This window comes from Eucyclogobius newberryi, unplaced genomic scaffold (genome assembly GCF_026437365.1).
Source record: "Eucyclogobius newberryi isolate DKJ021-1_F unplaced genomic scaffold, fEucNew1.0.hap1 SCAF_9, whole genome shotgun sequence".
NCBI lineage: Eukaryota > Metazoa > Chordata > Actinopteri > Gobiiformes > Gobiidae > Eucyclogobius > Eucyclogobius newberryi.
Window position 1 is genome coordinate 15255328 of NW_027316532.1, and position 12110 is coordinate 15267437.

The 12110-nt window shown below is 54.0% G+C and overlaps 1 protein-coding gene across 1 annotated transcript in view; it reads right to left on the minus strand.

Moving 5' to 3' along the window:
- Positions 1-581: 581 nt before the first annotated feature.
- The window catches only part of patj (PATJ crumbs cell polarity complex component), a 54377-nt gene continuing 42848 nt past the window's right edge, over positions 582-12110 (minus strand). The window contains exons 37-47 of the mRNA XM_072439328.1: positions 11880-11963; positions 10136-10329; positions 9048-9186; positions 8799-8878; positions 8447-8631; positions 6870-6907; positions 6095-6217; positions 5492-5596; positions 4775-4872; positions 1139-1262; positions 582-907 (exon numbers count right to left, since the gene is read on the minus strand). Coding sequence (XP_072295429.1) covers positions 758-907; positions 1139-1262; positions 4775-4872; positions 5492-5596; positions 6095-6217; positions 6870-6907; positions 8447-8631; positions 8799-8878; positions 9048-9186; positions 10136-10329; positions 11880-11963 — 1320 coding nt within the window. The 3' untranslated portion in view covers positions 582-757. The remainder of the gene's footprint in view (positions 908-1138; positions 1263-4774; positions 4873-5491; positions 5597-6094; positions 6218-6869; positions 6908-8446; positions 8632-8798; positions 8879-9047; positions 9187-10135; positions 10330-11879; positions 11964-12110) is intronic.

Here is a 12110-nt window from a genome sequence, read left to right on the forward strand (position 1 = left end):
TTTTCCCTCCTCTGGCTCATAGTTCCCACACTTCTCATTCTCTCCACATCTCAAACATCTTCTCTTCCTTCTACACACTGGGGGCGGGGCCGGGCTCAGCTCGTGTGAAATAATAAAGAGAACATGAAAATGTTTGTAGGTTTAGTGAAAAGAGGAGAGAAACATGAGCAGAAAGAGTTTTTTTACTAAACGACAAACTGAACATTCTTTTACAGTAAAAATCACGTCCTTCAGTCGTTCTAATGATGGAAACAGGAAGTGACATTAGAGGACAACACCAAACAGGAAGTGATATCATTTTGTAGTCGACGCTTCAGACATTTGGAACAAAAACAGAAACAGAGCGGTTCACATTTTTATATTCATTAAAAATGTTGGAAATAGATTTTATTTTGTGAAAAACAGACAAACTTAAAATACTTTGATTAAAGTCATTTAAACTCAAACAATTGCGGTTTTAATACAAAAAGAGTTTGTGCTAGATTTCTTTAATTATAAAAAATAATATAATAACAAATAATGTTGATGATTAAAACTTAAGATTGTGCAAATGTGTGACAACAAAAAATATGACATTTGACAACTTCACAGACTTTTCCCTTTTGAATTAAATATTATTTCTACTGGAAGACGAAATGAAACATCTCCAAACAAAGTCTGATTTTAATTAGATTCACCACAAGGACAAAGACAAGTCCAGGACCAGGTCTCAGGACAGGTCCAGGTCCAGGTCTCAGGACAGGTCCAGGTCCAGGTCTCAGGACAGGACCAGGAGCTTCACGTCTCCAGGGTTCTGCCTCTTGAGCAGAGACACTGCCCCCTGGTGACTGGCTCCGCTCAGACTTTCTCCGTTCACAGAGAGGATTTGATCTCCGCGCCGCAGCTGCCCTTCCTGCGCCGCCGCGCCCTGAAAACACAGAGTCTAGAGTTGCAAACTCAGAGTTTAGAGCTGAAACACAGAGTTTTAATAATGATTTTATCCTTCGACATAAACTTCGTCTGAGTAAGTTCAGTCTCACTGACGCCTCGGTCCCCGTCCCCGGTCCCCTGGTCCCACTAGTCCTCTCCCTCTCCGCGATCTTGTCCCCGTCCGTGATCCCAGTCCCCGTCCTAGTCCAGACCCGGTCCCGGTCCAGACCTTGCTGAAGACGGTCTTGACGTAGATGGGCAGGTCACCGTGTGGACTCCCGAAGCCCCCGACGATACTGAAGCCCAGACCCTCAGAGCCTTTGTTCAGGACGATGGTTTTACAGCGCGGCGACCTGAGCCACAAACACCGGGTTAAGTGTTCTCCCCATGTTCTGTGTTCTCCCCGTGTTCTGTGTTCTCCCCGTGTTCTCCCCGTGTTCTGTGTTCTCCCCGTGTTCTGTGTTCTCCCCGTGTTCTGTGTTCTCCCTGTGTTCTCCCCATGTTCTGTGTTCTCCCTGTGTTCTCCCCATGTTCTGTGTTCTCCCTGTGTTCTCCCCGTGTTCTGTGTTCTCCCCATGTTCTGTGTTCTCCCTGTGTTCTCCCCGTGTTCTGTGTTCTCCCTGTTCTGTGTTCTCCCTGTGTTCTCCCTGTGTTCTCCCCGTGTTCTGTGTTCTCCCTGTGTTCTGCCCACGTTCTGTGTTCTCCCTGTGTTCTCCCCACGTTCTGTGTTCTCCCTGCGTTCTCCCCGTGTTCTGTGTTCTCCCCGTGTTCTGTGTTCTCCCTGTGTTCTCCCCGTGTTCTGTGTTCTCCCCGTGTTCTCCCTGTGTTCTCCCCGTGTTCTGTGTTCTCCCTGTGTTCTCCCCACGTTCTGTGTTCTCCCCACGTTCTGCGTTCTCCCTGCGTTCTCCCCGCGTTCTCCCTGCGTTCTCCCCGTGTTCTGTGTTCTCCCCGTGTTCTGTGTTCTCCCCGTGTTCTGTTCTCCCCGCGTTCTCTGTTCTCCCCGCGTTCTGTGTTCTCCCCGCGTTCTGTGTTCTCTCCGCGTTCTGTGTTCTCCCCGCGTTCCGTGTTCTCCCCGTTTTCCGTGTTCTCCCCGCGTTCGTGTTCTCCCTGTGTTCCCCCTGTGTTCCGTGTTCTCCTTGTGTTCCGTGTTCACCCTGTGTTCCGTGTTCTCCCTGTGTTCCGTGTTCTCCCCGTGTTCTGTGTTCTCCCCGTGTTCCGTGTTCTCCCCGTGTTCTGTGTTCTCCCTGTTCTGTGTTCTCCCTGTGTTCTCCCCGTGTTCTGTGTTCTCCCTGTGTTCTCCCCGTGTTCTCCCTGTGTTCTCCCCACGTTCTGTGTTCTCCCTGTGTTCTCCCCGCGTTCTGTGTTCTCCCTGCGTTCTCCCTGCGTTCTCCCCGTGTTCTGTGTTCTCCCCATGTTCTGTGTTCTCCCCGTGTTCTCCCCGTGTTCTGTGTTCTCCCCGTGTTCTGTGTTCTCCCCGTGTTCTGTGTTCTCCCTGTGTTCTCCCCACGTTCTGTGTTCTCCCTGTGTTCTCCCCGTGTTCTGTGTTCTCCCTGTGTTCTCCCCACGTTCTGTGTTCTCCCTGTGTTCTCCCCACGTTCTGTGTTCTCCCTGCGTTCTCCCCGCGTTCTCCCCGTGTTCTGTGTTCTCCCCGTGTTCTGTTCTCCCCGCGTTCTCTGTTCTCCCCGCGTTCTGTGTTCTCCCCGCGTTCTGTGTTCTCTCCGCGTTCTGTGTTCTCCCCGCGTTCCGTGTTCTCCCCGTTTTCCGTGTTCTCCCCGCGTTCGTGTTCTCCCTGTGTTCCGTGTTCTCCTTGTGTTCCGTGTTCACCCTGTGTTCCGTGTTCTCCTTGTGTTCCGTGTTCTCCCCGTGTTCTGTGTTCTCCCCGTGTTCCGTGTTCTCCCCGTGTTCTGTGTTCTCCCTGTTCTGTGTTCTCCCTGTGTTCTCCCCGTGTTCTGTGTTCTCCCCGTGTTCTCCCCACGTTCTGTGTTCTCCCTGTGTTCTCCCCACGTTCTGTGTTCTCCCCGCGTTCTGTGTTCTCCCTGCGTTCTCCCTGCGTTCTCCCCGTGTTCTGTGTTCTCCCCGTGTTCTGTGTTCTCCCCGTGTTCTGTGTTCTCCCCGTGTTCTGTGTTCTCCCCATGTTCTGTGTTCTCCCTGTGTTCTCCCCACGTTCTGTGTTCTCCCTGCGTTCTCCCCGCGTTCTCCCTGCGTTCTCCCCGTGTTCTGTGTTCTCCCCGTGTTCTGTTCTCCCCACTTTCTCTGTTCTCCCCACTTTCTCTGTTCTCCCCGCGTTCTGTTCACCCCGCGTTCTCTGTTCTCCCCGCATTCTCTGTTCTCCCCGCGTTCTCTGTTCTCCCCGCGTTCTGTGTTCTCCCCGCGTTCTGTGTTCTCCCCGCGTTCTGTGTTCTCCCCGCGTTCTGTGTTCTCCCCGCGTTCTGTGTTCTCCCCGCGTTCCGTGTTCTCCCCGTTTTCCGTGTTCTCCCCGCGTTCCGTGTTCTCCCTGTGTTCCCCCTGTGTTCCGTGTTCTCCCTGTGTTCCGTGTTCTCCGTGTTCACCCTGTGTTCCATGATCTCCCTGTGTTCCGTGTTCTCCCTGTGTTCCGTGTTCTCCCTGTGTTCCGTGTTCTCCCTGTGTTCTCCCTGTGTTCCGTGTTCCCCCCGTGTTCCGTGTTCCCCCCATATTCCGTGTTCTCCCCGTGTTCCGTGTTGTCCCCGTGTTCCGTGTTGTCCCCGTGTTCCGTGTTGTCCCCGTGTTCTGTGTTGTCCCCGTGTTCCGTGTTGTCCCCGTGTTCCGTGTTGTCCCTGTGTTCCGTGTTGTCCCTGTGTTCTGGGTTCCCCCTGTGTTCCGTGTTGTCACTGTGTTCCGTGTTCTCCCTGTGTTCCGTGTTCTCCCTGTGTTCCCCCTGTGTTTCGTGTTCTCCCTGTGTTCCGTGTTCTCCCTGTGTTCCGTGTTCTCCCTGTGTTCCGTGTTCTCCCTGTGTTCTTTGTGTTCCGTGTTCTCCCTGTGTTCTCCCTGTGTTCCGTGTTCCCCCCATGTTCCGTGTTCCCCCTGTATTCCGTGTTCTCCCTGTGTTCCCCCTGTGTTCCGTGTTGCCCCGGTGTTCCGTGTTGTCCCTGTGTTCCGTGTTGTCCCTGTGTTCCGTGTTGTCCCGGTGTTCCGGGTTCCCCCTGTGTTCCCCCTGTGTTCCGTGTTCTCCCTGTGTTCCGTGTTCTCCCTGTGTTCCGTGTTCTCCCTGTGTTCCGTGTTCTCCCTGTGTTCTTTGTTTTCTGTGGTCTCCCTGTGTTCCGTGTTCTCCCTGTGTTCCATGTTCTCCCTGTGTTCCGTGTTCTCCCTGTGTTCCGTGTTCTCCCTGTGTTCTTTGTGTTCTGTGTTCTCCCTATGTTCTGTGGTCTCCCTGTGTTCCGTGTTCTCCCTGTGTTCCGTGTTCTCCCTGTGTTCCGTGTTCTCCCTGTGTTCCGTGTTCTCCCTGTGTTCTTTGTGTTCTGTGGTCTCCCTGTGTTCCGTGTTCTCTTTGTGTTCCGTGTTCTCCCTGTGTTAAAGCAGACGTTCTCTAGACTTACTCAGGTTCCGTGTTCTGTGTTCCGTGTTCTCTCTGTGTTCCGTGTTCTCTCTGTGTTCCGTGTTCTCTCTGTGTTCCGTGTTCTCTCTGTGTTCCGTGTTCTCTTTGTGTTCCGTGTTCTCTTTCGGTGTTCCGTGTTCTCTCTCTGTGTTCTGTGTTCTCTCTCTGTGTTCCGTGTTCTCTCTCTGTGTTCCGTGTTCTCTCTCTGTGTTCCGTGTTCTCTCTCTGTGTTCCGTGTTCTCTCTCTGTGTTCCGTGTTCTCTCTGTGTTCCGTGTTCTCTCTGTGTTAAAGCAGACGTTCTCTAGACTTACTCAGGTTCCGTGTTCTCCGTGTTGGAGGACATGGCGGAGCTGCTGGACAAACTCTCCACTTGAGACGCGATGGCCGAGATGTTTGTGTCCGCCACCACCTGGAACAGAAAAACTAATGTCTTGAGCCGTTTTATGCCCCTTTGTGCCTCTCTATTGCTCTTTGTGCCCCTCTGTTCCTCTTTGTGCCGCTCTGTTCCCTCTGTGCCCCTCTGTTCCCCTTTGTGCCCCTCTGTTCCTCTTTGTGCCTCTCTGTTCCTCTTTGTGCCCCTCTGTTCCTCTTTGTGCCCCTCTGTTCCTCTTTGTGCCCCTCTGTTCCTCTTTGTGCCCCTCTGTTCCTAATTGTGCCCATCTGTTCCTCTTTGTGCCCATCTGTTCCTCTTTGTGCCCATCTGTTCCTCTTTGTGCCCATCTGTTCCCCTCTGTTCCTCTTTGTGCCCCTCTGTTCCTCTTTGTGCCCCTCTGTTCCTCTTTGTGCCCCTCTGTTCCTCTTTGTGCCCCTCTGTTCCTCTTTGTGCCCCTCTGTTCCTCATTGTGCCCCTCTGTTCCTCATTGTGCCCCTCTGTTCCTCTTTGTGCCCCTCTGTTCCTAATTGTGCCCATCTGTTCCTCTTTGTGCCCATCTGTTCCTCTCTGTGCCCCTTTGTGCCCCTCTGTTCCTCTTTGTGCCCCTCTGTTCCTCTTTGTGTCTCTTTGTGCCCCTCTGTTCCTCTTTGTGCACCTTCAGGTTGATGTGTCCAAACGAGTTCTTCAGCAGTGAAACGACGTCACTGTGAGTCAGAGCGTCCACACTCTGAGCGTTTATACTCACGATACGATCTCCAACCTGTAAGTACACAAAAGTACTGCAAGTACACACAAAAGTACTGTGAATACACACAAAAGTAGAATACACACAAAAGTACTGTGAATACACACAAAAGTACAGTGAATACACACAAAAGTACAGTGAATACACACAAAAGTACTGTGAATACAAACAAAAGTAGAATACACACAAAAGTAAGATAAGATAAGATAATCCTGTAAGTACACACAAAAGTACTGTGAATACACACAAAAGTACTGTGAATACACACAAGAGTACTGTAAGTACACACAAAGGTACTGTGAATACACACAAAAGTACTGTGAATACACACAAAAGTACTGCAAGTACACAAAAGTACTGTGAATAAACCACATGAACCTGTGAAGGAGGAATCTGTGATACGGGTGAGACAGCGCCCCCTGTGGCAGTGGAGGATTCCAGTCTTCTCGTCTGAATTAGTCATATTTTTTGTGCTCTATTTTGTGTTTATGGTGCTCTACTTTGTGTTGGTACCTTGAGTTTCTTGGACTTTGCGGCAACTCCATTGGCCTGGATCATAGCGATGAAGAGAGGAACATCCCCCAGAGGACTTCCCCGACCTCCAGCCACACTGAGCCCCAATGAGTCTGTGTGAGTCTGAAACAGAACCAGGACTAGAACCAGGTCTGAACCAGGGCTAAACCAGGACTAGATCCAGGACTAGATCCAGGACTAGATCCAGGACTAGAACCAGGACTAGAACCAGGACTAGAACCAGGTCTGAACCAGGGCTAAACCAGGACTAGAACCAGGTCTGAACTAGGTCTGAACCAGGACTAGATCCAGGACTAGATCCAGGACTAGAACCAGGACTAGAACCAGGACTAGAACCAGGTCTAAACCGGGTCTAAAACCAGGACTGAACCAGGTCTAGAACCAGGACTAAACCAGGTCTAAACGAGGACTAAACCAGGTCTAAACAGGAGCATTGACTTCCTGATGCGGCTGGGGAAGAATGTCTCAGACATTGGGACTATCAGCACAAGAGCTCCACAGGGCTGTGTACTTTCTCCCCTGCTCTTCTCCCTTTGACAAACTGCTGCACCTCCAGCCACAACGACACCACCCTTATCTCCACGACGACACCGCCCTCATCGCCACGACGACACCGCCCTCATCGCCACGACGACACCGCCCTCATCTCCACGACGACACCGCCCTCATCCATATTATGAGGGTGTAAAGTCTCAGTTATGTTCAGTCTGGCCTGGCTCAGAGTGAATACTAACATACTAAATGGTTTCTTTACCCTTGTGATGTCCACTGAGCGCACTGCAGCTTCTTCATCTGTAAAACACAGAAATCATGTGAGAAATGGTCATTGCTTCAGAGACTCGACAGAGGTCATGACCTGAACTGTCAACAAGAAAACAACTGCTGTGTTAGATTTATGGTTTGAGGCCTGAAAAGTAGAACTTGGATCTCATCTCATTAGAAGATAATAAAGAAAATATCTCATGTTCTGATGTAAATGATTTGTTGAACTCTGTTACTGTGTTTTGAATGTTCTGGACACCATTGCCCCTATGAAGGCTAAAATCGTTAAAAATAAGCAGAAGGCGCCGTGGAGACATGATGATTCGGTCAGGGCACAGAAAAGGGAGTGCCGCAGGGCCGAACGGAAATGATACAAGTCAAAGCTCCAGGTTCAAAAAGAGATTTACAAAGAGAAGCTGAACAACCTCATTTTAATACCTCTTGGCAGTAAAGACTTGGCAGAGTCATTACCGGCCCATCTCTAATCTAACATTTTGAGCCAAAGTCCTTTCACAGATTTCCTCTTAATAAACGACTCATTTGATGTTTTTCAGGTTTTAGAGCTCATCACAGACTGAGACTGCTGTTGTCATGGTGACTGAGACTGCTGTTGTCATGGTGACTGAGACTGCTGTTGTCATGGTGACTGAGACTGCTGTTGTCATGGTGACTGAGACTGCTGTTGTCATGGTGACAAATGACATCCTCCTGAACACTGACTGTCTTCATTCTGTCAGATCTGAGTGCTGCTTTTGACACTGTCGATCATGGGACCCTCTTACAGAGACTAGAGGACTGGGTGGGCATCACTGGCACTGCCCTAAACTGGTTAAGGTCCTATCTGGAAGACAGGAAGTACTTTGTGTCTCAGACCACATGCCCCTGACCTGTGGGGGACAGAAGAGGTCCTGGGAACCTTTCTGTTCAACCTCTACATGCTGCCTCCTGCTGGTGCCAGAGTCAGGACTAAACATGGACCGGCCTCCTGCTGGTGCCAGAGTCAGGACTAAACATGGGCCGGCCTCCTGCTGGTGCCAGAGTCAGGACTAAACATGGGCCGGCCTCCTGCTGGTGCCCGAGTCAGGACTAAACATGGACTGGCCTCCTGCTGGTGCCCGAGTCAGGACTAAACATGGACCGGCCTCCTACTGGTGCCAGAGTCAGGACTAAACATGGACCGGCCTCCTGCTGGTGCCAGAGTCAGGACTAAACATGGACCGGCCTCCTGCTGGTGCCAGAGTCAGGACTTAACATGGACCGGCCTCCTGCTGGTGCCAGAGTCAGGACTAAACATGGACCGGCCTCCTGCTGGTGCCAGAGTCAGGACTAAACATGGACCGGCCTCCTGCTGGTGCCAGAGTCAGAACTTAACATGGACCGGCCTCCTGCTGGTGCCAGAGTCAGGACTAAACATGGACCGGCCTCCTGCTGGTGCCAGAGTCAGAACTTAACATGGACCGGCCTCCTGCTGGTGCCAGAGTCGGGGATAAACATGGATCGGCCTCCTGCTGGTGCCAGAGTCAGGACTAAACATGGACTGGCCTCCTGCTGGTGCCAGAGTTGTTTTACCTGTGCTGTCGTTCTGTGCAGAGGAAGTGACCTCGCTGGAACAGGAAGTGATGTCGCTGTTCTTATTGTTGTCGAGGGTCAGAGGCTCAGGGTCAGAGGTCACAGGGGTCACGGGGTCAGACGCCGGGGTCGGGGTCGTGGCTGAAACTCTTGGACAGTTCTCCGTCTGATGAAAACACAAAAACCTTCACCAACTGTCCAAATCAGATCACGAGAGTAATCTGATAACGGATCCAAACCTGGAACCATCAGAGAAATCAGATTACTCTCATCAGATCTTCACATTGACATGATCAGAGTTCTGGCGTGAGGGAACGTGGAAACATGGCCTGGTTCTAAAGGATGTTCTCACACCTGCGTGTCGGTTCTGGGTGAGATCCATGAAGCAGCTCTGAGTCGCCCGATGTCCAGAACCACAGTTCCTCTGGCGCACTAGAACATACCAGAAGAACATGTCAGAGGAACATGTCAGAGGAACATGTCAGAGGAACATGTCAGAGGAACATGTCAGAGGAACATACCAGAGGAACATACCAGAGGAACATACCAGAGGAACATACCAGATGTTACTCTCGAGCACATACGTGACACATGTTTGTACCTTGAGCATGGCGGCGACCGTTTCCTGCGTCGTGCTCCTCGTGTCTTCTTCGTTCACAGATAGGATCTGATCTCCCTGCATTAATCGTCCGTCCAGCTCTGCAGCGCCCCCTCTGACCAACTCTGAGATGAACACACCACTGCCGCTCCTGAAGAGCAGAGAAACAGAGACGTTTAACTGCGTGTGTTTGAGGCGTGTGTGTGAGGAGTGTGTGTGAGGCGTGTGTGTGAGGCGTGTGTGTGAGGAGTGTGTTTGAGGAGTGTGTGTGAGGCGTGTGTGTGAGGCGTGTGTGTGAGGAGTGTGTTTGAGGCGTGTGTTTGAGGCGTGTGTGTGAGGCGTGTGTGTGAGGCGTGTGTGTGAGGAGTGTGTGTGAGGCGTGTGTGTGAGGCGTGTGTGTGAGGAGTGTGTTTGAGGCGTGTGTTTGAGGCGTGTGTGTGAGGCGTGTGTGTGAGGCGTGTGTGTGAGGAGTGTGTGTGAGGCGTGTGTGTGAGGCGTGTGTGTGAGGAGTGTGTTTGAGGAGTGTGTGTGAGGAGTGTGTTTGAGGCGTGTGCGTGAGGAGTGTGCGTGAGGCGTGTGCGTGAGGCGTGTGCGTGAGGCGTGTGTGTGAGACGTGTGTTTGAGGCGTGTGTGTGAGCCGTGTGTGTGAGGCGTGTGTGAGAGGCGTGTGTTTGAGGCGTGTATGAGAGGCGTGTGTGTGAGGCGTGTGTGAGAGGCGTGTGTGTGAGGCGTGTGTTTGAGGCGTGTGTGTGAGGCGTGTGTGTGAGGCGTGTGTTTGAGGCGTGTGTGTGAGGCGTGTGTGTGAGGCGTGTGTGAGAGGCGTGTGTTTGAGGCGTGTGTTTGAGGCGTGTGTGTGAGGCGTGTGTTTGAGGCGTGTTTTTGAGGCGTGTGTGTGAGGCGTGTGTTTGAGGCGTGTTTTTGAGGCGTGTGTGTGAGGCGTGTGTTTTTAGGTGTGTGTTTGTGGCGTGTGTGTGAGGCGTGTGTTTGTGAAGCGTGTTTGAGGCGTGTCGTTTGAGTGTGTGTGAGGCGTGTTTGAGGCGTGTTTGAGGCGTGTGTTTTAGGCGTGTTGTTTGAGGCGTGTCGTTCGAGGCGAGTCGTTCCTCTTTCCGACGATGCTGAGGCCCAGTCCGCGGCCGCTCTTTTTCTGCAGCTCCACTCTGAACAGCTGCAGGGTCTGCTCAGACGGCTCGTCCCTCAACACGAGCAGACGCACTCGGGACGGCGTCTGACGCAGCAGCGAGATGGCCTGCTCATGAGAGGCGCCGCCTAGAGGAGCACCGTTTACCTGACCACAGAAGGACAGAAGAGACGTGAGAGGCGTGTCCAGTCCTGGGTCTGGTCCTGGTCCTGGTCCTGGTCCTGGGTCCAGTCCAGGTCCAGTCCTGGGTCCAGTCCTGGGTCCACGGTCCAGTCCAGGTCCAGGGTCCAGGGTCCAGTCCTGGGTCCAGTCCAGGTCCAGGGTCCAGTCCAGGTCCAGTCCTGGGTCCAGTCCAGGTCCAGTCCTGGGTCCAGTCCTGGGTCCAGTCCTGGGTCCAGTCCAGGTCCAGTCCAGGTCCAGTCCTGGGTCCAGTCCTGTCCTGGTCCAGTCCTGGGTCCAGTCCAGTTCTGGGTCCGGTCCAGTCCTGGGTCCAGTCCTGGGTCCAGTCCAGGTACAGGTCCAGTCCGGGTCCAATCCAGGGTCCAGTCCAGGTACAGGTCCAGTCCGGGTCCAATCCAGGTCCAGTCCGGGTCCAATCCAGGTCCAGGTCCTGTCCGGCTCCAGTCCTGGTCCTGGTCCTGGTCCGGTCTTGGGTCCAGTCCTGGTCCAGTCCAGGTACAGGTCCAGTCCGGGTCCAATCCAGGTCCAGGTCCTGTCCGGCTCCAGTACTGGTCCTGGTCCTGTCCGGGTCCAGTCCAGGTCCTGGTCCAGGTCCTGGTCCAGTCCCGGGTCCAGTCCTGGTCCAGTCTCGGGTCCAGTCCAGGGTCCCGTCCAGGGTCCAGTCCTGGGTCCAGTCCTGGGTCCAGTCCAGGGTCCAGTCCAGGGTCCAGTCCAGGGTCCAGTCCTGGGTCCAGTCCTGGGTCCAGTCCAGGGTCCCGTCCTGTCCAGTCCAGGGTCCCGTCCAGTCCAGTCCTGGGTCCAGTCCTGGGTCCAGTCCAGGGTCCAGTCCAGGGTCCAGTCCTGGGTCCAGTCCAGGTCCAGTTCCAGTCCAGTCCTGGGTCCAGTCCAGGTCCAGTTTCGGTCCAGGTCCTGGGTCCAGTCCTGGGTCCAGTCCTGGGTCCAGTCCAGGGTCCAGTCCAGGGTCCTGTCCTGGGTCCAGTCCTGGGTCCAGTCCAGGGTCCCGTCCTGTCCTGGTCCAGTCCAGGGTCCCGTCCTGTCCAGTCCAGGGTCCCGTCCAGTCCAGTCCTGGGTCCAGTCCTGGGTCCAGTCCAGGGTCCAGTCCAGGGTCCAGTCCTGGGTCCAGTCCTGGGTCCAGTCCAGGTCCAGTTCCAGTCCAGTCCTGGGTCCAGTCCAGGTCCAGTTTCGGTCCAGGTCCTGGGTCCAGTCCTGGGTCCGGGCCTGGGTCCGGGCCTGGGTCCGGGCCTGGGTCCGGGTCCGGGCCTGGGTCCGGGCCTGGGTCCAGTCCTGGGTCCAGTCCTGGTCCAATCCAGGTCCTGGTCCAGTCCTGGTCCAGTCCGGGTCCAGTCCAGGTCCAGTCCAGGTCCTGGTCCAGTCCAGGGTCTGGTCCAGTCCAGGGTCTGGTCCAGTCCAGGGTCCAGTCCTGGTCCAGTCCAGGGTCTGGTCCAGTCCAGGGTCCAGTCCTGGTCCAGTCCAGGGTCCAGTCCTGGTCCAGTCCAGGGTCCAGTCCTGGTCCTCACCTCCAGGATCTGGTCCGCGGGCCACAGTCGGCCGTCCCTCGCTGCTGCCCCCTCCTGGTACACCTCATGGATGACGATGGCGTTCTGAACAGACACGAGGAGATAAACGCAGCTCGTCTTTATCCAGTGTTGTCCCGTGTTGTCCCGTGTTGTCCCGTGTTGTCCCGTGTTGTCCCGTCTCGTCCCGTGTCATCCCTTGTCGTCCCGTCTCGTCCCATCTCGTCCCGTGTC